The sequence below is a fragment of the Genypterus blacodes genome, unplaced genomic scaffold (genome assembly GCF_046128005.1).
Source record: "Genypterus blacodes isolate CSIRO-AG114 ecotype Tasmania unplaced genomic scaffold, CSIRO-AGI_Gbla_v1 ptg000139l_1, whole genome shotgun sequence".
In the NCBI taxonomy this organism is placed as follows: Eukaryota; Metazoa; Chordata; class Actinopteri; order Ophidiiformes; family Ophidiidae; genus Genypterus; species Genypterus blacodes.
Genome location: NW_027466941.1, coordinates 1,600,207 through 1,624,688, shown reverse-complemented (window position 1 = coordinate 1,624,688; position 24,482 = coordinate 1,600,207). Strand labels below are relative to the sequence as shown.

Below are 24,482 nucleotides of genomic sequence, written 5' to 3'. Positions count from 1 at the left end.
AATATGATTCTGCTCATTCTCTAAATAAGAACTGATAGAGGCAATTTGGAAACATCTGCATGTTGTTGTATATTATTCGATTTCTCCATGTTGACAAAAGTGATTACACATTATGAGAAGAAAGTCATTTAAGCAGACATAAGTTTTTGTAAACTTTATTTTGAAAAATCAAACAGAACGCTAAGATCAATATATATATTGATACACCATTATTGGCCAGTAGTTCTGTTCAGCTGCAAAACGTGATTCTTTAACAATGTTGTTGTAAGTCAGACAATGAAGGAGAGGTGGGAACCTAAACCCATGGTGAAAAAAATAAAGAAATAAAGAAGTCCTCTCTGAAGTGGTCGATCGCGCCTATCTTCTGATGTATAAAAAGAAAAGAACACACCTTTAAAGTCCTGGCTTTGAAAGTGAAATAAGAAAACTAAAAATACAAAACTTTGGTCTGCTTTCCTTCGCTGGCTGCTTCACGGATCCATTTCAGCCACAGACGGCAGAAGAAATCAGCTGTTTAAAAACTCAACAAAACTCTACAAAAACAGGTTAACTTCTTGCCTATTGAATAAAAATACCAACGCCATCAAAATAGGAAAGTTAGCCCAGTTCTCACATTTTTGTCAGTCGTTTATGTGGTAGCTGAACCTCTTTGCTACAAAGGCACGTCAGCTTTCACCTCCCTTCGTCTCACATCTTATACATATACAATGAACAACAGAACAAACACGCTGACCTTAAATACAGAGTTAATCAAAAAAATTGGAAAATAACTAGACAATAATTGAGCGTATTGTGTAACAGCGATCAAGGATTTCCTTCATCGACATACTGCCTAGCCCCTCCCCGTCTAATCCCACCCCACTTCAAACCGTCTCTTTCCCCAAGCCCAGAACTTCACTTCCCCCAAAAACCCCCCACACTTTATCTTTGTACTTTGCAGCTTGTACATGTATGTATGCAATGTGTACGTGTACTGTGTGTTTGTAGCGGAGTGGTCTTCAGAGGCTGGCTGCCTTAAGACAGAAGTGAGGGGAACTAAGGACGTGCTAGTTTAGGTTCATGGGCCCTAAGTGTCCCAACAGCATCCTTCACTGCATGATAGATGATGTTCTTCACCTGTGGAACACAATGGGAAATATCTATTAGAGCAATCACTCATTTCTCTCATTAGGAAATTGTACTGTATTGTACACTTGTTAAGATCACATTCCACTGAAACAACATGAACACCAACCTGCAGCTTATCCTCGTGGTTTGTGTGAGTGGTGGACAGGTGTCTGAACTCCTGGGTCAGTCTGAAACAATGCCTCACATGCTCCGGAGACACAAAGTCTTCTGCCACTTTGATGCAGCTGTACAGGTTATGGACCTGTGGGAAAGAAGTGTGGAAGGACAGAAAAATAAATAAAAAATTAATGCTACGTAAATTTCTGCCAAGTTGAAGTCAATAACACAACTAATGTAACCGTGTGTTCTCAGAAGTACAACATGTCTGACCTGGTGTGGAGCCCCAGCGGGGATGAAGACTGCGTCTCCTAAGAACTGTACAATGGCCCAACCCTGGACACCATATTCTTCATATAGCCTTCGGCGGAGCACCTGGTCCAGGTACCAGCTCTGGTCATGAATGGGGTCGTGATCTGGAGGGTTCTCTTGACCCTGCTCCTCTCCCACCTGACACGGATAAGGATGAGCCATGGCATGATGATTTTTATCAACTGATCTACACTGATGTGAGGCAATGTTATTGTAGCTCAAGCGATCAAAGGCCTGTTAGGACAGATAGCAGACCTTGCGGAGCAGTTCTCTGATCTTCTCAGCATCCTTGGCGGCGTAGATGTGCCAAAGTGCTCCAGGTTTCTCCTTCCCCTCGTAAATCCTCCTCTTTGTCATTTCATCCACATCACCTTCCTCAATGGTGATCGTGACCTCTAAAGGAACAAACAAACGCATACGCACACACATACACACACACACCACACACACACAGGGGACACCAGCAACCTCAATAACTGCATTCTACAGGGGCATGTTGTGTTAATGTTATTCAAGGTGAGAGTTATAGACATGGAAGATGTTGACTTGAGCACGTGAGAGTCTTTGCTTAATTCCTTTTTGATTACTTATTCTTTCATCAACCTGAATCCTGGAGCAGCAACATTGTAGTCTGCTATGTTAAATGTGTATTTCAGATCTTACATAGAATAATCCTAAAACAAACAGTCTAACGTACAGCACATTCTTTGAGAAGAATGACTTATGGTTCTCAACTGGTCCAGTACAAAAAACAACCAAAACACATCATTTTGTGTTTGTTACAACGACTGTTGCAACACTAACACAATCGAGCATTAAATGGCCTTGGGTAGGTCTCATGCAAACAGTATTAACTTAGCTAAACAACACAGTGTTGAAATTGCTCTCTGCTTCTGTCCCTGGCCATTATTTTAGGAGTTTGTGAGTTTTACTCCACAGTTATTTATCAGGCTCCTAATCAAGTTGGAGCTGATCAACCAGGGTTATTACTTTCATTTTCCGCTATAAGAGCTTCAGTGTTTTCTGGATTTTAACTGTTTTATAAAGCACTGTAGATTATGAAACTATTAATTTAACATAAAAAGCTAAATGACTCAATTAAGTTACATTTGGATTATATTTGAATGACCAAGAACAAATGTGGATCCTGCATGTAGACCAATTGAGAACCACTGTGATAGAGAAAAGGACAACTCAAAGACTACACAATCACATTTACTGACATCACATTCCCAGTCTATGATTGATTGTACAGAGGTCAGCACCACAGCCTGAAAGACACCCAACTCTCATCATAGTTCATCAGCAGTGGGATTTCTATCGACCTGTGCTTTGCATAATTTCAAGTTAGGAATTGAAACAAATATGAAATGGAAGCACTCAATTCACTTGCTTGAAGTGGATTTTAAGGCTAGCTGACAAAGAAATAACATGTAAAACTGGAATGGCAACAGATTTTGTGACTTGGTGGTTAGGTAAGACATCATTATTCCATTTACAGGTTGGGTTTAAAAAAGCACAGAGTGACGGGAATTTAATGAGAGAATAAGAAGTAACATCTAAACAAGGTGAAAGGCAACTACATAAACACAAGAGGACACGCCTGACAGAGCATGGCAACATTTTGTGTTGAAAATGGAAAGCACTAAAGCAAAAGGTTCATATTGGGACAACAGCCGATAGTTACTTCAGCTGTGTTATCAACAGTTCAGCTGATGCCTCCAATGTTAATATTTGCCAGAACATTGACGTCACCATAAACCTCCCCATTTCTATCATTATAACATTTGGCTGTCCGTTTTGCGAGAAACAGAAACAGATGAGGATAGAATAATTCATTCCCAGAGAGCTACTGGATCATGGAGCTGTCATCCCACGTTTACTTATTATTATTACTTATCTTAATGGCCTTTGTTTTGCATAAAACTGGCAATGCAAACATGGCTATTAATTGAGAAGAAGAGACACAAACACATCCAGGTGGGCTGTGAGTCAGTTTGGACCTATGGCTTCTATCAGTTAAAAGTTGTTTGGTGTTTAGTATTTCTCATCAGTAGTAAGTAACTGTGTAGACACATTGAACTATGTGACCATGCCGCTTTGACATAAGTACCAATTATGTGGTTACGCAGATAAATGATTCCTAGATGACCGAAGAGAAGCCGGGCTAATTTGTTGAATAGGTTAAGTATTATGTATGGGTGTATTAATACATCCCCCCATATACCCTTTGTATGGATACAGTCAAACTACTGGGTAGTGTTTGGTGTCTATTATTGTGTTACGACAGGAAGAGAGAGAGGAAGCCTGTAAGTATTAAATTCAAAATATATCCCATAGTGTAAGGACCAGAGCACAACTCACTCAAATATGCAACCAACCGAAGAACTGAAGAAAGCACTACAGTAACGATGACTCAGGGAATATAAATGAATGCCATGCCTACCAAAGTGTCAGAGTGAATTTAGTTGGGGCCAAGAAAGGTTTTGTTTGTAATGAAATGTAGAATGGGATCCAAAACATGCCACATCAGAAATTCACACAGGTGGGCCAAAGTGCTCTGGCCCCTACTGCACAGATATTAACAGAGGAATGGAGTGGAAGAGTGAAGAAAGGGAGTTAGTCAAGAAGAAGAAGAAGGGCATGCTACGGGAGTGATACAAGTGAAAGTCTACCGACCTTTACGTCCAGAGATATCTGCCTCTGTGAATGAGAAATTTAGCCACAATGTCAATGAATGAGACCCACTACAGGGTGTTTTCAGGGTCCTATCCAAGCCAAATAGGCCAGAGGTGAAAGCAGAATGTGTGGGACAAAGCTACGAGAACAATGAACCACACGGCTCAGCGTCTAACTTAAAGGAAGGACCCAACATAAGCCTTTAGAAATTAGATTATTTACTATTTACTTTCTCCAATATCCCAAACATTTTGAAATATGTCTTGGATATGGTACACAAAACTATTCATATACCAAATGTATAATTTCTTCATAATTGTTATACATGCTCAAGCGTAAGCAGGTGTGTCAATGGATCAATTCATGGTGTACAACAAGTAACAAGAAACAAAGTATAAATAAGAGAGACACAGACAGAGGTGCAGTTCTCTCAGAGTCCACTCACCCTGCCCATGGTCTCCCTCTGCCTGAGGGATGCCAACATAAACCATAACGTTGACAGCATCGGATACATCCAGATGGAGGTTTGTTGTGCCCACTTTCCTGTCCTCAGTCGAGATCAAGCCTGAGGGAAGGAGGAAAAAAAGAATAGGAATGAGAAAACAGAGGAGGAACACAACAAAGTGGGAGCGAAAGGGATGAGACATAAAACTACGGTGACTGACTGTGTGGCAAAAAAAGACCTGCATCAGTCTCAGCGGTTCACTCTCACCATAGGCATTGTACATCTTGGGTCCCAGGTCAGGGCGCACAAAGAAGTTGGGCAGACGAGCGGCAAGGTTGAGGCGACCGTCTCTTTTTGTGTATTCTGGCAAGGGGAGGTTTTCCATCAGATCGTCAAACCTGAGACATACGTTACATGTTGTTAAAACTCTGCTCCGGTAGAATCGATTCATGATTCCATTCATATAAACTATGTAGTCCTCACCGTGTGGGCATCATGTCCCTGAAGTCTTCTCCCGGGGGCCAGTCCTTTAGCTTCAACACCATGGGCTGCCCATCACTATCTTGTAATCGTTCTGGATTCACAAATATTCACAAAGATGCACATTAATGCTGAGCTCGTTGGGAGGAAAGGCTAAGAACATATAATCATTATTTTAAAAGGAAATGTAGCCACTCACTTGAGATAACCTGGAAACCATCCCAGAAATCTCGCACCTTTACATCGGATATGATGGCACAATTTCTACAGTTGACAAGGTCTACATCCTGGTCTCCAAACTCCTCACTGAAGGCCTCAGGTCTCCACAAATGACCCTTCAGACGTTTATGTATCCCTGACACCAACACAGGCTGGACAACAAGGAGGAAAGTTTAGAGACAACAGAACAACAACATCAAAGCAGTGAAATCCCTGATGAAAGCTCTGATTTATTCTCCATCATGTTTCTCCCACGGTGGCTCTGGAGTTATGCCGTGAGGCTCTTACTTGTCCCTGCTTCCAGCATTCTCTGAAGATCTTCCAGTTGTTGCTGTTGCTTGGATCCTGTAGGCACAGAAGTCGTCCATCACAGAGCCAGGAGTGAGAGGTATGTGGTTCCAGAACACTGAGGCCCATTACTCCATCTCGGCGGGCACCCAACACGCCGAGTTCGCCACCGTCAGGAGCACCGGTCCGACGGCCCTCTGCCTTCTTCGTCTCCACAACTGAGGCAATGATGTGATCAAGGAAGTTTGGGAGGCTGCCCTTCAGCTTGTCACTCTGATATGACAGACAAAAGTTGATTTTAGGGTCACACAAATGTAGCAATGATGCTATGCTCCATTGTTTAAATTCATTTCGCCGACTTGCATTTAATTTAAATGGGCCCTGATGGTTGAACACTACACACTAACACACCTTCATGCAATAAAGATGTGATATAGCTGAACACTTGTATGGAATGACAAATTCCTTAAGCATACGTACGCCTGCTGAGGTAAAGACAGATGGGAATGGTACTCCACTCTCTCCAGGGCCTTGGGGGAGCTTGCCCGGGCCAGAGTTGAGCAGGTCTCGGAGACTGGAACCCTCAGGTTTGGACTGGACCATACTGGAGCCCAGTAAGAGGCTGTTGAATAGCTTAGGACTGGAAGCAGAGGGCTTTGACAGGGCACTGAGTGAGTCCAAACCGAAGGGGGGCCGACTCTCTCGACTCATCACAGACCGAAGGGAGCCAGATTCTACAATGACACAGGCAAAAAGACGTTGATATTTTTGCTTTTATTACCACGGTAACTCAATCTGTGTTTCTTGTTTCAGACTTACCCTTAGTGTCGTCCTTGGCTTTTTGTGTCGCCAAGTCTGCCAGCCAGTGCAGAGCGGAGCTGTTGCCCTCCCCCGAAGAGCGCGACTCCTTTGCAGAGGACTGAGCGAGGTTACAAGGTGACGACGTTCCACTTGTGGAGTTACTGGTACTACACACATTTTCCCCAGCCCCACTTTCTGTTGATATCGCCGTGTGTATAGGTTCTGTTTTAATCGTTGACGTCTCTCCCTCTGATTTGGGAATCGTGCCGTTACCGGTGGCTGCGGCGCCTGAGCCGCCGCCTGCTGTGGACTGCTGAGACAAGACACACATGGAGACGTTCACGTATTTAAGTCAAACACATTCACAAACGAGACAATATCTCAGAAAAAGGCGGTGTGGCATGTGCGTACCTGTGAAATGCCATTGGGGGCGGTCGGGCGTATGAGAGGCTTGGTGTGTCGACTCGCACAGGGACAATTGGCCTTAATGCCCCACTTGCCTCTCGCTGAATGCACCATGTCCCCTATGTTGTAAAGAGCTACAGGAGGGAAGCGATAAAGTTCATCAGTGCTCATACAGCCCGACATCAGATCATGACTAATAAGATTGATACTCAAAAGAGGTGCAGGTGGGGAATATTAGATTTATAACTTATTCTTATTGAAGGTGAATGCACATTACCTGTCCCAGGTATAATCTGTGTAGGCATAAGGTTCTGTGGCTCATGAGGTTGACCTTTGGCACACTTCAACCAAGAGAAGACTTCATCCTCTGGACCTTCATCTACATCTGAAGGAAGATACACATTGACTTGTATCAAAGATTTTAATGTGCTTAAATTGTCCACACAAAATCTGATCAATATAACAATTTATTAAAATATAATAAACTAATAACGGCTTCATTGACAGAGTAACACTGTGGTAAAACCTTGGAGCTCTACGGGCGCAGTAATGACTCACCCTCCCTTGGCCTGTTCCTACGGAGACGGTAGCAGTCCAAACACACGCCAAAGCCACACTTACGACACACCCAGTGGATGTTGAAGAGGGTGGTCTCACACACGTCACACATTTCCCTGACACCTCGCACGGCACGTTTCCATGCCACTTTCTCTGCCGGAGAGGAAAAGAGAGAGCATAATGGTGACACTCCTGATAAACGTGACTATGGGAGGTTTAAGAGAAGGTCTAGGAAAAAACACGAGAAGAAGGAACACTGATATTGATACTTTGGGGAACGTGGGGGACAGAGCTTAGGAAAAGTGAAGAAAACATTGGCTTCAGTTAGATCTTTGCTCTTAACACTTACGGTGAGGTTCCACCATCATCATGGCCTCCTTCTCAGACATGACCAACTGACAGAACTGATCTCCAACATTGGCCAGGATGTACTTGGATGTATCGAGGTCGAGACCCTCCTGGACAGCTGGTGCAGGTAACCACAGACCCATAGCCATTGCGTCGCTCTGCTGGGGGCTCAGGAAGCCCTCCACACGCAGTACACCTTTACGGGTGAATGCCAGTCTGGCCAAAGGTAAACGCAAAGATCAGATCAACAGGTTTGGAGAAGTGTCAGTGAAAGTATATGAACATTCCTCTTTGGTGCACAAACACACAAGCAAACACATTGTTGTACACAAGCGTACCTGCGGAAGTGGAAGAAGCGACAGGCCACATTAGGGTCATCGTCATCTTCACTGTCGTCATCAGTGCTGCGGTATTTACGGTATCTCTCGAGGCGGCACTCGCGGCACTTGTGCAAGTGAGGAGCCACGTTGATGCAGGAGCCGTCCTGGAGGAAAGACTCTCCTGACTGCTTCAGACGCCGCACCTTTGACTGGTCCTTTAGTACAGACTGCCCCACTGGAGGACACACACCTAAATGTTACTTTCTTTGTCATCTTGAACGTCATTATTACAGAATATGAGTGGAGCTGCATTAAAGGCTTACCTTTGAAAGGTTTGTTGCGTGGACGACTCTTGGCAGCGCCTGGGACTTTAGATTTTTGCAGCATGGCTGCATCCTTGGAGGAATGTGGTGGTCCTCCTGGGGTTTGGCCTTTCTCCAGGCCCTCTTCATTCTCACTCAGGTCTGACAAATCACTGTTGCTACTTGAGTCAGAGTCACGTTTGGATGAATGGCCTCTTTCCTCCAGGGAAAACTTCTGGGCCTGGTTCTGGTCAAAGGAAACATCCTCCATTCCTCCAGGGGCAGTGCTTTCAAACATTGGGCCGCCAGATGTGGAACTAGGCTTCTCCTCATCCTCTTGCTCCTCCTTGGACACGGCCCCTTCGTTCTGTGACCTTTGAGACAAGGCAGGTGTAGGAGAAGAGGAAGAACTGGAGGAACAAGCTGTTGGGAGTGTTGTGAAAGGAGAAGGCAAAATCCCCTTAGGTGGCTCGGCCATTGTAAACAGATTGGGCTTACTGTCCGAGGCAGAGCCAAGGGTCTGTGGTTCAGCTCCAGACAGGCCAGCGAAGGAAGTGTGAGGTGTTTTATCTCCATATGCCAGAAATGGATTAGAAGGCTCTTTGGAAGCCTGGAGAAAAAGGTTCTGGTGGCTGTCCGCAGAGTTGAAGCCAGTCTGCAGCCCTAAGCCCGCGGCAGAAGTTCCATTATTTCCACTCCTATTACCAGCACCTTGTGCTCCTGAGGCAGACACCAGACCCCCCATACTCAGGCCAGAGCCTCTCACAACTCCAGATCCACCCATACCCTGGAAGGCCGGTGAAGGTTTGTTGAGCACACCATTTCCTGTTGGGTGGCTCTCAGGCACTTTGGGCAGCTCTTTATGTGACGTTAGCGCTGCAGGGGCCGACCCAAAAAGTCCAGCTGGGGACGCAGCACCCACAGGTTTTTTCAGGTTTTCAGGGGGGGTTACAGACTTGAACAGGCTTGGTGGCTCCTTACTTAGGCTCTCAGACACTGCTGTGAAGTAGTTTGTGTCCTTTGATTGGGCCTGACCAGCACTCAGACTTGGGGTGGGCCCAGGGTTCTTGGTCATACACTGGAAAAAGAGGTTTTGATCCTGCGGGGATTGAGTCTCAGTCTTAGCTCCGCCGAACCCAAAACCAAAGGGCCTTGGGGTGTCCTGGGAGGGTGTGTTAGTGGTGAGGGCCCCATTAGACTGGGAGTTTACATCTCCAAATACTGAAGCAGCAGCAGCAGCAGGCATGGCCTGGGGTGCACGGAAACCCAGAGGAGTCTTGGAGCCCTAGAAGAGAAAAGAAGAGCATGAACACGGTGACACTAATGATGATGCAAAAGGATGATGTACCACAACCAAGTAGTGAGTTTGCCTTCAGTGCAAAGACAACCTGCTTTAACACCGAGCGCACCCATCATATTTACCTCAGTCTGGTTTCCCCAGCTGGGGGCTTTAGGGTTGAAACCCACAGAAGTAGAAAGAGCCACACTAGGGCCACTGTCAGGTGAAGACCAGGAAATTGTGACAGGCCCCGGAGACACAAGAACAGCTGTTTTGGGATACGCTGAGGGGGAGGCCTCCCCTCTGTCTGCCTGCGGGGTCGGAGAAGCCTTGGGAGCTGGAGCCCCGGGGACAAGGCTTGGCATCTGGCCAAGTGAGGGGAAAGATGTGCTGGAGAAGGGAGAGGGGGCCGGTTTGAGGGGAGGAGGAGTGGGGGTGTGAGTCACAGCAGTGGTAGAGTCTGCTGCCCCTTGTGTGGCAAGTGAGCGACCATTTTCTTTGATGTGAACGGCGTAACGAGGAGAAGTGGCATTGGATTGGTCTATCTGGAGTGACGGGTTGGTGCTGGGAGACGACACTCTGCCTTGTACAAAGGTCCCGTCAGGAGAGCTTCCGTTTTTGGTTGTGCTGCTGACTCTCTCCCCTCCTGCAGAGTCTCCTCCCCACATCACCATGCCTTCCACTGAGGCTTTGTTGGAGTCGCCACAGTTCTGTCCGTCAGCTCCCGCCTCTCCTGCTCCTTTAAAACGTTTCAAATTCATATCATCCTCATCTTCAGAAGCAGTCCTACGTCGACGTCCGCTATCACCTTTCACGGCTTCACTCTCCTTTTTACGCCGGCCATTCTTACCAAGCTGTGAAGGTGTGCAGAAGTAAAGTAACTGGATTAATAAATAAGGTTCACCTACAAATCAAAACAATGCAGCCAATAACTAGATTCATAATACGACCACCTTACCTCCTCCTCTGCCAGCATGACGTGTATGACACGAGGATCTACCATCTGATTCTCATCTCCCTGCATCAAGAAAGGTGCCGTTAAAGGGACATCCGTCACACATAAACACACAATCTCATTTGCGCGCACACACACAACGAATGCGCCGTGACTTACCTTATCCAAGGTGATCTCCATGATGTGCGACACCGGGTCATGCTGGGAGACCAAACCCCAGGCCCAGCACTCCTCAAACTCTGGCTGGTACACGCGAACCCGGCGTCCTTGAATGGTGTAAGACCCTGAGGATGCGGCAGTAACACAACACGTTAAGATTTGAGAAATTATTCATGTGAAAGAGATAGGAAGAGATGTAGAGGACGAAGGCGGCCTATTGCAAGTGTACCAAGTCTGAAAGCCTCGTGCTGTGCAGCTGAGGGTGTGGTAATGACTTAAATCTGCTGGTGTTGTATTTTGCTTGGACTTAAACCCTGAGAACTCCCTAACCCCTGTGTGACACATGGTTTGGAGCATCGGGTCGCAAAAGGAAAGACACACTAGGTATACAAAGATGAGACTGAAGACATGAGGCCGGGGAGGGAGAGGGAGTTATTACGGAGGGTAAGGCTCACCCTTCCTGAAGATCTCCTGCAGCTCAAAGTCACTGTGCCAGCTGGATATGGCAGCCTGCACGGACGGCTGCTCCAACACCAAAGGGTGTCCGATGTCTTTTTCAACCTGCGCAAGGACACAAACCACAGTGTCCTGAAATAGCACTCACGGTACAGCGGTGAGAAACCTTCACACACACACACCAATGTTACACAGGTGGGGAAGAACACCAGAACGGCAACTTATCAACCAAATCATTATTCTATATTCATCTAAAAAAGTCCTGTAGCATAAACTCTGTATGTCAGACTTACATACCTCAAACCTCTGGACAGTCTTCTTATCAGAGAGAAACTCAAAATTCCTGTTTCCAAAATATTCCACTGGAACCAAAGCTCCTAAGCCCACTCTGTCCACTAGGGAACGGAAGAGCTGAGGGAAAAGATGATACGGAGAATTAGCATGATATTGTAAAATGAAGCAAGACATTTGCATCTGGTGTGATTATGCTAAGTGTTACTTAGCATGGGAAACATGAAGATCTGCTTCCTATTACACAACAGCCGAATGAAACCACAGTTCCCATTCAATACAGAAAACAAGCATGTCACATCAGCAGATATGGGATGATGGTTAGATTGATCTCCAGAGAGGAAAGTCACCCAAAACTCACTACTACCTGTGTCTCCTGTTTAATTCTCCCATTACTTTTTCTGACATGAGCCACATGTGAGCACGAACCAACTAGGTCCCTTTTATTACGGGAGTAAACACGGGCCAAGCCTTCCCCGAGCAACGGCGCCTGTAAGCGTGCAGGATAATGGTTTGTTTAAGTCAACAACGGTCAAGGTTCAACCACGGGTGTGTATTCTCGGGAAGGAAGACACCTAAGGTAGGTCAGTGGATACAACCACACCAGGAGAGTGGGAAAAGGCTGTGCTGTGCCTTTTTTGCTCCATTTTAGTTTGGGATACAACTTCAACATGCATGTGTGTGTGTGTGTGTGTGTGTGTACTGGACCACTCACCAGAGCAGGCCAGGCAGTAGCCGGTGGGGGAGCACCGGCAGTCCCGGTGCCTTCAGTCCGGTTGGCCCAGACTATGGAGTCTTCCACCAAAATGGCTCTCACCCCCTCCCCGTACACCTGCACCCACGAGCACCTCTGCACCGCGTTCTCAAACTCCACAAATACCTGCAGTGGGAAGAAATGTTTTCTATGAGACACTGATATTAAACTGTCAAACACACTTGTATCTAGTACTGCTAACTTGGTGTATTTAGAGAGTCTTTGTCTTCACTGTTGACATTCATTTACATGCAAACACCAAGTTGGGTCATTAAAAAGATCCTCACCGCCCAGTTTTCGCCGATCTAAACATCTCTAAATATTGCGCTTTCACCAATAACGCTGTTTCTAAACTTCTGAAAAAGATTGTTGATTTGTCTATTGTCGCTGCCAATGCTGCCTCCACCGCTCGTTGTGTATGAAATCCAATTTCATCTCTGTATCCACCAACGTTACTTATCCTAGCCACAGTGTTTCCCACAGACATACGCACTGTGAAATATTGGAATTGAACTCCGAGTTAAGGGTGTGCATGACCGGATAACCAGGTTACTCCAGCAGAAATCGGCATGTGTTAACCAGGTCTCCCATAGATTCTTCAAGCGGTGACTGGAGCAAGGCTTCCAGATTACATGGCATTTTAGAAATCAAGTTATTTAGCAATACCCTGGAATAACCAGGTTAATAAACAACAAATAACAATGCCCCTGTCCAAAACCAGAAATGAACTATTTGATTTCCAATGAAATGGGGATTGTGGCCAACTGAGATGATGGTAAGATATTAAGATATTGGATGAGGCCTTCAGGGACCATGTGATGAGATCAGTAAAGAAAGGGTGAGAGTGAGAGGAGTCAAGTTATCAAAACTACCATGTGCTCCTGTATGAGTATGTTCGATAAATATGATTGGACGTTCTCAGTCAGCTGATGGCTGTTCCATGAATGAAACAGCTGAGAACCAATCAGCTGATGCAAGCATGGCTTCAATGATCTGTCCAAAATAAAACAAAAGCTCCACACCATTCACATTCAGGCAAAGGCTCTTTGGAGTTTCTAGTATTCTTATTTTACACTTTCTTTCAATTTGCAGTTATATAACCTTTTGAAAACCTTTGCGCATTTTGTCAAAATAGTGGTTACCTTTATAACGATTGAAAGAGCATTTACTGTGGGCTAAGTGTATTGTTACACCCCTAAAATTGACAGACTACTAGCGTGACTATAATTTCAAGATTAACGTTACTATTTTTTGTACAAATTTGTGCTAAAACATTACTAGGCAGCCACTTTATTCAGCTGTTCTACTCGAGTGAAATGGAACTGACATACAGCATTTAAAACATTCACTATAAGAAGCATATCCCAGACAAAATCAAGTAACTTCTCAGAACCGACTACTAGATGGAATTTTCAGAAACTTGCTTGGATAAGCTCTTATGAGTTGCTTGCTTCCGATTGTTTAAAGATGATTGACATTGTGTCATGGTTCCATTACTATGGGAGGGCGGCAACTCGATTTATCGCCCCGAAAAGACGATATTAAAGCATCTGTGTCTTTATTACACTGCTAAATTTTTAAAGCCGTCTGTGTTTTCATCATTAATGGATCTGAATTCACTATCAAATACCTACTGCAGTATTATATTCTTGATATATTAGATCATGGATCGGATTCACAGCTGAGGAGGGGGGGAAAAAAGTTTAAAGTTAAAGAAAAAGGGGCTTCTTATCATTTCTACATGTATTTGTTTTACATCTGACTTTCATGTTTTCTTGATAGAAAAAAGGATCCTGTATCAAATTTGAAGGCGTTATAAAAACATGACTGATTTTGTTTGTGTAACTCTGTTTTGTAATTAAATGTTTGTTATTCAGATATGCTGGAATTAACTATAAAGGGCAATAACGTCGTATTTGTGAAGAATTCCACCATCGCTTTCCTTTTTTACAAATCTCACACGCATTATCAGTAAAAAGCAAGGCAGCCCCGCACAGGAACCAAACCATAAATGTGGTAAATGCCTTCTGTTCATTTGTGTGCTCGTCCGAAGGCAATTGTTTGGATTATTCTTGGTTTACCCTAACAAAGTAGACGCCACGGTGAGTGAGAAGCGTCGCTGCTTCGCCCTCATCTGAACTTGCGAGGCCTCGGACTGAACTAGCACAGACCGAGCTAATGATATTATTCACGGTTGCTTACCTGCGATTGAGTCGTCGCATAAGTCATACAACGATACAAAAACGTGCAGCTATTGTCAATATGTGCGTCATGTGTGGCGTGCAAATCACAGCAACAATGTTATGGTGTGTTTTGTTGTGGCAAAGTGCAACATGCGAATTAGATAAAAAGCTAATAAAACAAAGGCCGGAAAATCCTCGGCCTCGAGTTTAGCTTCGCCCGAGCGTCTGCATCTTCTAGCGAGCTAATATAATCAAAGGGTCGCGTTGAACATGCCGATAGATACACAGATATTAACAGCAGAAAACATGCAGATGCGAGTGACGCCACGTTCCGATATTGGCCGGTATATTATATTTCTTTTTTGAGGTACTGGGTGTTTAGTTTGATAGTATGGTGGCGTTCGTTTGTAAACACTGACCGTCAGTCCTGCAGCTGGGCTTGTTGTTGTCGTCTCTCCTCCGGTAACCTCCGGAGCTGCCAGGCCGATAACACTGACCGCTCGCACCGTCCCCCGGAGCCAGTCCCGTGTCCAAGGCGCCTGCTCCGGCTCGGACCCATTAGCTGACCTGCCGTCGCCGAGGAGCAAAATCAGACGCTTCCCTATCAATTCCAGAGAGTCCCCCATGGTTTGCTTTGCTAGCCCGCTGCCTTCAGTAAGCTACCATGAACAGGGTAACTTCTTAGCTGGGGGTGATAACTCGGAAATGCGACAAACAGCGTCAATACGCGTTCGGCAATTTTGGACTTATTGCACAAAAGGCCTCCGTTCGACCGGTGCACCGTAGTGTACACAGCGGCGGAACGAGGCACGGCAGAAATCCACTTCGTTGAGATGTTATTGTCCTCGGTGCTAACGCCACTATCCCGCTCTGTCCGCCATTGAGCCCTGCAACAATCAAACGCACTCCTCGTAGGCAAGCAGCACTGCGGAGACTGGTCTCAAACCTCCGGAAACAGTGACCCCTACTGGCAGCCTCCCCCCATTACACCGTACTCTGATGATAGATTACCCTGAAGCAAAACCTGACCTGAATCTTCTCATGTCGTGTTTCTTTGCCATTATTATTTTTATCATTGGTTATGAGGTGGTAGTAGTAGAAGTCGTAGTAGGATATCTGCCACTCCTCTGTGGTCTTGGGATTCTCTTCTCAATCAATCAGGACTGAAGTGTTATTTTATTTTCCTGTATTACGGCATTCCTCTTTTTAATATATTTTTTCCTATCTATGGCTCGTATTGTACACCTGGCCATTAGAGCAGAGGGAATCTGTCTTCGAGTTGCATTTTCTAAAGGTCCTTCCTTTTTTTATTACAGGTTAAGTTGGGGGTTTTCATGCAGATATTCCTTGTCTTCCTTCGAAGCATTGTGCTGGGTCAGGGACTGTTCTTTGCGTGAACATGTAAAGCCCTCTAAGAGATTGAATGTGGTATTGAGCTATTGACTACTAGTAGTAGAAGTAATAGTAGTAGTTTCAGTAACTATTGAAAACCTTGTTTGCCACTAGAAGGCGCCAGACCGCCACAAACTCCACATAGCGTTAAACATAAAATAATCTCCTCATGGCAGCATTATAAAATAAGATAAGATAGGATAGGATACGTTTGTGGAGTTGGTTGAAGTATTCCAGAACCTTACAGTCAAGGCCGTACACAGGGTTGTTTACTGCATTTCTGGATGATTTAAAGACCATGTAAAATAAACAGTATATATACATATATAATAGTTACATATGACTATGTCAAGACTATGATCTTTATTATTTACTCTGAAATAATAACCGCAGTCTGGACCTCGGTGACCTCATAGTTGGCTACGAACATGCTCACACTCATAGCTTTCATGAACAAAAGGTTACATCTATAAAATGTCTTAAGGACATTAAGTGTTGAGTTATCAAAGAGTATGGGATGAATAAATAGATTGGGATGGATATCATTTTCATCTATTAATATGCAGGTGAAATCTATTTTGGTTGAACTATAATACTACACATACAATCATATTTATGGCCTTATATTTTTGGATCGGGCTCTGATTCCTCTTGATGCAAATAAAGAAGTGTCAATACTGATGAAATTACATTTTGGCGTGCACAAAGAAACAGATTTCATATTGTATGATTGGAGACTTTCCAGACCCAGATCAAGGATGTTCTTTGGTCTGAAAAGGGTTTCAAATATCAAAGACCTTTTTTCTTTTTGTAAAATACACCTCCACATTTATTCAGGAGTTGTCCAAGATACGATACATTATACAGTATATACAAAATCTCAACATCTTAAAATATCAAAAGAGATAATAATACAATATTCTAGTAGTTTTTAATCTATAAAAACCTGCATCTTGTTGTAAAATAGGCCAGCTTCTTTAGACAAGCTTCAAGTCAGCCATCAGTTATTTCTTGCGAAGGGTGTTATTTATAATTTGGGGTGTGAGGCTATTTTGAAAGAGCTGCATGGGCCAAGCATGTATAGGTTACTTATGTAAACTAATGCCTCAGTGCCTGCAAAAATATGAAGTATGTGCAAGGACCTTTGTGTGTGTGTGTGTGTGTGTGTGTGTGTGTGTGTGTGTGTGTGTGTGTGTGTTCCTGAGACCATGGCAAAGATGCAACAAAGCAAATGGCCCCTAGGTAACATGGATATGGAAATGTGCATTTTATTGCTTAATCCTCTACACACATACAGACGTGCCTGAAGCAGGTGTGTGTGGGTGTGTGTTGAAGACGCTGTACATTTCTGATTCTGTCTACCCGTGTCAGCATATATTGTAGATTACTGATGTGAGTTTCTCTGCGCTGCCATGGAAGTAATCCAGCTGAACAAATGTATTCTGTAATACCAATGGGCTTTGTGGGTAATGCAGTAAGAAAATCTCCACAACCTGGCTGACAGAAACAAAAATCCCCTGCATTTTCAAGGAGACATTTACGATGCAGCACCATTTCTTAGTCCAGCAGTAATAACCTGATAGTCCCAGTGTTGCATGCTGGCTGTGTCTGTGCTTGTGCACTCTGGTGGGTTAGTGGTGGCGTTTCAAACAGCTGTGTGGCGTGCATTCAGCCTGCTCCTCCAGCTCCGGGCAGGGGGTGCCAGCGTTGGCCGGTCGTAAAAGGATGTAGCGGGTGCGGTGGCGAACGCCGCCTCTCGAGCAGGGGCCCAAACACAAGCCCCAGGATGACCAGAACGACACCTCACAGTCTAATGGAGTTGCTGCATGTGAGAAAGAAAGAAATTTTAATGCTAGAAAGAAAACAGGAACACGAGTGTTTAAGCTGGTGTTTTGACTGATTTCCCTGATTTCTTATTTTAAAAGTCAGAGCTTTCTGGAGATATTTCACTTTCCATCTGAGTTCATGACCTGAAAACCATGCAATTTTGTGAAATTGATGATTTAATGACACCCCTCTGCAGAAACAACAACTGTCTGAGTTGCATTGCGTTGGTTTACAGCATCAGTAGACCAAACAAGGCCACCTAAAGTATGATACTGGGGTCTGAGGGATATAACTGACCTGGGATTACCTTTGATTTGGGCTGGTAAATGTGGATGGCTGCATAATGAGGCCAATGAAATGCTTTAAATTCTATAATCCAAACATCACCGCTAGCTGTCAGAGTGCAGCTTAATATCAGTGACAGCTCTTCATGATTTGTATTTTGTAGCGTGTTTGCCATGTGGACTGATGCGTGATACTAAAAACGGTAGCCAGCAAATGTACGCTCTTGTGTAGGAATAAGTTGAGCCAGACTCCTGTAGTCGTACCTGAGAAGCGCTGGGGACTGATGGAGTTAGGCAGGATGTGGTTGGACATGGGGGTGTGTCGGTTAGACGATCTGCTCTGTCGTCTTATCATTATGCTGGCGATTGGCGGAAGCTCCTTCAGGCGTGGATAGTAGAAGGAGTTGGCCGGGTGATTGGGCATCTGAGATGTGATCTGAAGAAGGCGGCAAAGAACAGACAGACAGGCCTTTAGCTGTAAATCTTCAGGAAATCCAGAAGAATCCCGACTAAAGTTCAAACACGATAACATGTGTGAGTAGGTAGGGATAGATGTTCTGTTATGTAAGAGAAGAAGCCTTCTTTACTAAATGCACATCAGTTTAGTTCACAAACCCTGACATAAGTGGGGAAAGCTAAGAGGTTACGCTGTTAAATCGAGAACACAGGTTTAAGTGAGGAGCGGTTGGGGCTGATTTACCTTTGTGATGTTTTCTTGGGGGCTGGTAGGGAAGTTTGGAGAGGAGAAAGTGAATCCTGAATCTGTCCCTGCATCATAAGGCTGGAGGTCAATGGTCACGTCCTGTTTCCACTGCCTGCCGTCACAGAGATTCACACTGTTCACACCGACGAACCAGTCGGGGCTGGGGATCACCTTCACCATCAGGGACAGCTGGTGAACAGACAGAGAGCAATACGTTTAAACTTTGACATATTATAAATGAGATTTCGTTAAACACACAAAGACAAACGTCAACATTATAACTTAGTCGTGGGTGCAGGGGATTGTGTGCATGCGTGTGTGTACGTAAGCACCCACTCGGTTTCCTGTGCAGGGTTAGACTGTCTCTCCCATGTGATGGATGTTTCCTGAGAGATGGTGACCTCATAAAGGAAGTGGCCTGGGGGTCAGCGCACACGGAGGTGGCAGACGCCCAAAGACCCAGTGCTTTTGAAAACGAAAAATCAGACCCGGCTAGATATTTAAGGATCGGGCCCTGAGCCGCCGCAGCTCAGGATAAGGTGGGTGGGCTTGGAAGGATTTAGATGCAGAGGAAAGGGTGGGCGGAGTTGGATAGGTTTGGGAGTGGATCTGGATGAAGGAGTGCTGGAACTGACATCAAAACAGTCCATCGGGGTGGAACAGAGCCCTTGGGACGACAGGCAGGTAGAGTCAGCATGACACACCGGGTCTGTTTCTCGCCGATGACGCACAGCAAGAGAGAGACTCACTCAGAAGCGGCTCTGTTCCTTTTCACGAACCTCCACTGCTCCCCTCCTTCCTCACTTTATTTCCTCCTTTGCTTACTTCCCTCCCTCCTCTCATCTCTTTCAGCCTCCTCGAAAACAGCGGTTTTTCCAAGAAGCCATCCTGCTATATCCATTGGGTCGCTCGGCGGCGATGTGCGCCTTGGGATCGCTCGCTCCACCGGCCCGTGGTGCTTTTACAATATACAAGCTTTCTAGAGCCCAGATAGTGACTCAGAACTCCCAAGATCCCTTAAGGCTCTTTCTCTATCATAGCAAATCATCTCCACGGCCTAAAATAGAACCAACCATCAAGCAACTGTGTTTGGTGACACTAGCGCCCTGCGTCTTTAAGAATAATTCCATGATGATACTCTGTCGATCGGTGTTATCTGTTTTGAATTACACTTATAACAGCAATAGCAGGGAGCTTATGAATATGGAGATAGGAATCATGTGTGCTTGGGAATTTTTTGGGCATTGCACATGCATGCTTTGGTTTGTGGGAAAGAGGAAAGGCTAGGATTTATGTATGTGCATGGAATTGTGTGTGTGTGTGTGTGTGTGTGTGTGTGTGTGTGTGTGTGTGTGTGTGTGTGTGTGTGTGTGTGTGTGTGTGTGTGTGAGTGAGAGAGAGAGAGAGAGAGAGAGAGAGAGAGAGAGAGAGAGAGAGAGAGAGAGAGATAGAGAGAGAGAGAGAGAGAGAGAGAGAGAGAGAGAGTGAGAGAGATGAAGAGAGAAACACACATACAACACGACAATAGCTTGAGATGTTGACAGATAAGCGTCATTCAATCGTTGTCGCATTCTGCACAAAGTCACTGATTTCATACTCGCCTTTATTTTTGCCTTCTGCCCACTGATCTAAAAACAGACGGACACATTTAAATCCAGTCACAGACACCACGTAGATGTCAAGCCGCTAAGCTGCTGTGCATGACGAGAGCTTAGAGCACCGGCGATGCCCGGGGACGGAGCTGGTTGTGATTTGCAGAGCCCTCAGGTTCAGCCGGTGGAACAAACCAATAAACAAATGTAGGTCGCCAGATATTAAAGCAGAAACACTCCCATTTCTAAAAGCTCACTAGGTGCCCAGTCTTTCTTCTTCACATCTTTCCACCGTGTCCTTCTCAGTTACAGTTACTTTTTTTTTCTTTCAAGATGAGTCACTCTGGATTCTAGAAATTCTGGAGAGGAACACTGAGGTTTTTTCCGTCTATGTTCTTTCTAACCTGGGGCTGAATACAAACAAGTCTGGCGAGTGAATTGGATGGTCGACACGAAACATTAATATCTCAAAAGTATACGTGATAACCGTGATGAATCCAGGTGTGCTTGCTAAATGTTTAATTCTCGATCAAATCCTTCACAATCATTCTTTGTTGTTTACTGGCTTTGTTGAAATGACTTCACAATCGAAATTAGGGGATTTGTTCTGAGATATAGACTCACAGTATAGTTTGAAGCACCGTCCTCCCAGTCGCTTCTTTATGGAATATGATTTTCTTGCAGCGGAGCAATTTAGTTCAGCCAAAGCCTCAAAAAAGAGTCAACACCAACAGCTCAACAGCCGCCTGCATCACTCAGCCTGAAAGCACACGCTGAACTCTGCACCTCTGTCATTGAAATATGCCCCGGCTATGGTTTGAGTTTGATGACGTTAACTCGGTGGCCCCAGCAGCCTACAGAGCTAAAGTTCAGCCTGGGCCCCTCTCCCCTGAGCTCATTGGGTTTGGTGGCACAGGCAGCAGACACAGAGCAGACCACGCAGGATGGATGTGGGCGCTTGTGGCTGCAGGGCTTCAGCACTTGGTCTAAACATAGTCTGATTGGATAGTGGAAAGAACTGTGAAGTGTTTGGTCAGGGCGGATGGACTACATTATGGAGACATCCGGAGAGAGCCAGGTCACCAGATGACTAAAGAGATGCAGTCAGACGGTTTGTGCGTACGGGAGCATATGTGTGCATTTATAGAAGTGTATTCTTTCTGCTCGGGTTTCCAGCTTACCAGTGAGTTACGGGGCTGCATGAGAAGCTCGGTGGAGCTGTGCCCGATGCCGTTAGGGATGCCTGCAGTTCGGTACATGGCGCCGACCGAGCGTCTCTTTCTGGCCTCTTTGGCCTCCTTCATCAGCTCCACCGTCACCCCGACTTCAGCAAAGTTCTGCACCCCTTCACTGGCTGTAGCACCCTCCTCCCACAGCCGAAAATGGCTATTATGGCTGACCGCTAAAAGGGAGAGAAGAAACACGAGAAAAAGGAGCAGACAGTTACCGAAATGAGATGCTTATTGACTGGAGTGCATATCAGTGTCATTTAAGCACCACAGAACCTCAGCCAGACAGTGAGATCATTTCCAGTGCAGAGCCTCTATGTATTTCTGTGACTGCCTCCAACTCCCTGTACTTAAACAGATCTGGATTGGAGGGATTGTCCAAATGTATGTCTTTGGCATTATTGCGTGGTTACAGTTACATCCCTCCTCCGTGTATCGCTGATCAAACCATAACACAGGCCGGAGCTGCCAGAGGACGGCTCGGGAGCTGAGCAGACAGGCAGACAGGCAGACTAAAAAAGCCAGACTCAAAAATTAAAACAATTCTGGAAACCAGTGGAGATTTATTTTTCTTATCCCTCGATCCAACTGCCCCGTTTGCATCACATTCTCATATTTAGTTCTGGTTATCTATGAAATCTGCGAGGAATCAGGAGACTGAGTTAGGTTAAACTGTTTATACCGCAAGTCTTGGCGCTCCGTATTGAAACCCGCAGAGCCACTGACCTGGGGCCAGTGGTTTTCAGGGCAGAGGAAGGTTAGCCAGAAACACGCTGACAAATGCTCTGATGGTTCTGCCTTACCTCACTTTTCAGAGCTATGAACTCAGACTTAAATAGTCCTGACACATGCTGTAGCACACACACACACACACACACACACACACACACACACACACACACACACACACACACACACACACACACACACACACACACATTGCATCAAGCCACGCACACTTCACACACTATTCTGTTTCACTCTGAACTACCATTACTTATGCACCTAATTGCATTTCCAGCATAACAAGTGTGAAGACCCTGAAATTCAATAACATGTCACGTTAAAGCCCCACCAAGAGATTAGAGCCCACTTTCTACTCTTTGTAAACCTGTAAAACTCTTCTTTTTTTCTTTCCCAATGACAAACTCCATTCCCTCTGACTATATCCTTGCTCCTTTGCCCCCCTGTCTCCTAAATGAAGTCATTACAGAACCTTACCAGGCCCCCCAAAACCCCTGGACAGGTTCCGCTTTCCATTGCGCTGTGTGACAAACTACAGCTTCCTGTCTTCTCTTTGTCTCCCTTGGCCCCCTCCCAGCAGCCTGTCAGCTCATCCAGGCCCCTGGATCTTGTGTTTTTCTTCTCTTGTGACAAAGTCCATTCCTTGGGACATTATAAGCCATTAGGGGTGTGGCCGCCTCTATATGGAGTAAAGTAGGCCATCATCGTCTGGCAGGGCAACAGCACACCAATGAGAGAGCTGGAAAGTAGACAAACCCACAGCTACCACAGACGGTGATGCACCAGAGTAGTTTAAAACACACACACACACACACACAAGCGCTTAACATCTGCCATCCATCCCATCTTTCTTCTCTGAAAAAAAAAACGAAGATGAATCCCTTCTTCTTCTTCTTCTTCTTCTTCTTCTTCTTCTTCTTCTTCTTCTTCTTCTTCTTCTTCTTCTTCTTCTTCTTCTTCTTCTTCTTCTTCTTCTTCTTCTTCTTCTTCTTCTTCTTCTTCTTCTTCTTCTTCTCCTGGCTCTGAGGTAAAGCGGTGTGACCCCAGCGCACCCCAGCTATCATCACCCACCTTCACCAGCCCCGGTAAAACCTCCATTCCAGTCGTTACCATTACCGCCAACACTGTGGTGAACCAGCAGAAATGTAGGAAATCGTGCAACAAATGAGAGAAATAGAGAAATATTAAAACTATGAGTGGACGAATGCATGAAGGCTCAGAAAAGCGGAGAGAAGCCCATCTGGTTGTATTTAGTCCGTGCTTCTCACTGCTTTGCCCATAAACATCTCCCAACCCCATAATTTGTGTATGTATGTGTGTGCTGACAATGAGGTTCCAAACCTCTACAAACGGCAGGAACATTTGGAGGAACCAGAAGCTTTTTCAGAGCCATCAAAACCGACATTTTTGAAGTTTTCTTTCATTTCCTGCCATTTGTTATACTTGCATTTTGTTTTGCTTGTGCGCAGAGAAACAAAAAGATCTGAAAGCGTTCATCAGAGCAGGGAATCACAACTCAATCTACAACAATGGAAGTTCTTGCCTGAAGTTGTATGTTTGTCTAGTGGAAATGATGCGGTCAACACCTCCTCTTCCTCCTCCTCCTCACATTTACTGCTTAACTATCCACAGTGATAATGCCTGGGGGAATTTTCTTCCAAGTTCCGTCTGATTTCAACTCAACGTCCGAACCATAAAACACACAAATCTAATAGTTTGCCAGGTGTCGAGGTTAAATTGAACAAAAGCACCGGCTGATTTTGGAACGACCTCCATCACTTTCTTTCCCCCTGCAGCGTTTCTCACCTATGAGCTTGGACCACTGTGCAGGGGGGCGGAACAGCGGATATTGCTTGGGGAACGTCTGTGGGCTCCAGTGGCCTGTAAAGACCAGGATGTAGGAAGCAGGACCCTTGGCTGTGCATTCTGTCCCGTTGATTGGTCGCAGGGGCCCAGCAAACGTCACCGAGAGTTTCAGGAGCAGGACGAAGAGCTGCTGCAGCCAACCGCAGGTCAGGTGTTCTGATGACATCATCTAAAAGAAACACAGGAAAGAAAAGCTAAATCTCTCGCTCGAGGTAGGAATATATCAAGCTTGCATACAACGCTAAGATCCCTGCACACACACACACACACACAGCAATAATGGTTGTAAAATTTAACTGCCCTTGTCCTTGAGTTTTCTCCGTTCCCATGAAATGCACAGCGCATATTACAGCCGTAGAAGCCGCCGCATTAACATAATCTCCGTCT

At 45.3% G+C, this 24,482-nt stretch overlaps 2 protein-coding genes across 7 annotated transcripts; both read right to left on the bottom strand.

The window, feature by feature from the left end:
- Window positions 1–139: 139 nt before the first annotated feature.
- On the bottom strand, window positions 140–15,375 carry kdm3b (lysine (K)-specific demethylase 3B). 6 transcript variants are annotated; one of them, XM_076164794.1, is made up of 25 exons: window positions 14,878–15,375; window positions 12,237–12,401; window positions 11,528–11,641; window positions 11,230–11,335; window positions 10,775–10,899; window positions 10,619–10,678; window positions 9,804–10,514; window positions 8,403–9,666; window positions 8,098–8,329; window positions 7,761–7,975; window positions 7,412–7,564; window positions 7,131–7,238; window positions 6,860–6,987; window positions 6,467–6,761; window positions 6,128–6,381; window positions 5,648–5,920; window positions 5,340–5,511; window positions 5,144–5,234; window positions 4,928–5,058; window positions 4,661–4,780; window positions 4,216–4,239; window positions 1,792–1,931; window positions 1,498–1,674; window positions 1,235–1,369; window positions 140–1,116 (listed from the first exon to the last, which is right to left on the bottom strand). In XM_076164794.1, exons 1-25 carry the CDS (start codon window positions 15,082–15,084, stop codon window positions 1,036–1,038), a joined length of 5,481 nt encoding a protein of 1,826 aa, XP_076020909.1. In that variant the 5' UTR covers window positions 15,085–15,375; the 3' UTR covers window positions 140–1,035. The 6 variants fall into 6 exon arrangements, with proteins under 6 accessions (XP_076020909.1, XP_076020910.1, XP_076020911.1 ...); XM_076164795.1 differs by having other exon boundaries at window positions 6,467–6,758; XM_076164796.1 differs by having other exon boundaries at window positions 8,098–8,314.
- A 2,106-nt stretch (window positions 15,376–17,481) lies between these two features.
- spon2a (spondin 2a, extracellular matrix protein) lies at window positions 17,482–24,264 on the bottom strand. The gene is made up of 5 exons (XM_076164890.1): window positions 24,036–24,264; window positions 21,438–21,658; window positions 18,662–18,853; window positions 18,226–18,397; window positions 17,482–17,672 (listed from the first exon to the last, which is right to left on the bottom strand). The coding sequence occupies exons 1-5, from the start codon at window positions 24,262–24,264 to the stop codon at window positions 17,482–17,484; spliced, it is 1,005 nt and encodes a 334-aa protein (XP_076021005.1).
- Between the last annotated feature and the right edge of the window lie 218 nt (window positions 24,265–24,482).

Coding starts and splice junctions, on each gene's coding strand:
- kdm3b (XM_076164794.1), bottom strand. CDS start 15,084: ATGGGGGACTCTCTGGAATTGATAGGGAAGCGTCTGATTTTGCTCCTC. Junction 7,239..7,411: donor TAGGAACAGGCCAAGGGAGG/GTGAGTCATTAC, acceptor ATCTTCCTTCAG/ATGTAGATGAAGGTCCAGAG. Junction 1,370..1,497: donor CCGCTGGGGCTCCACACCAG/GTCAGACATGTT, acceptor TCTTTCCCACAG/GTCCATAACCTGTACAGCTG.
- spon2a (XM_076164890.1), bottom strand. CDS start 24,264: ATGATGTCATCAGAACACCTGACCTGCGGTTGGCTGCAGCAGCTCTTC. Junction 18,854..21,437: donor TGCAGCCCCGTAACTCACTG/GTAAGCTGGAAA, acceptor TCTGTTCACCAG/CTGTCCCTGATGGTGAAGGT. Junction 17,673..18,225: donor CAGTCCCCAGCGCTTCTCAG/GTACGACTACAG, acceptor TCTCACATGCAG/CAACTCCATTAGACTGTGAG.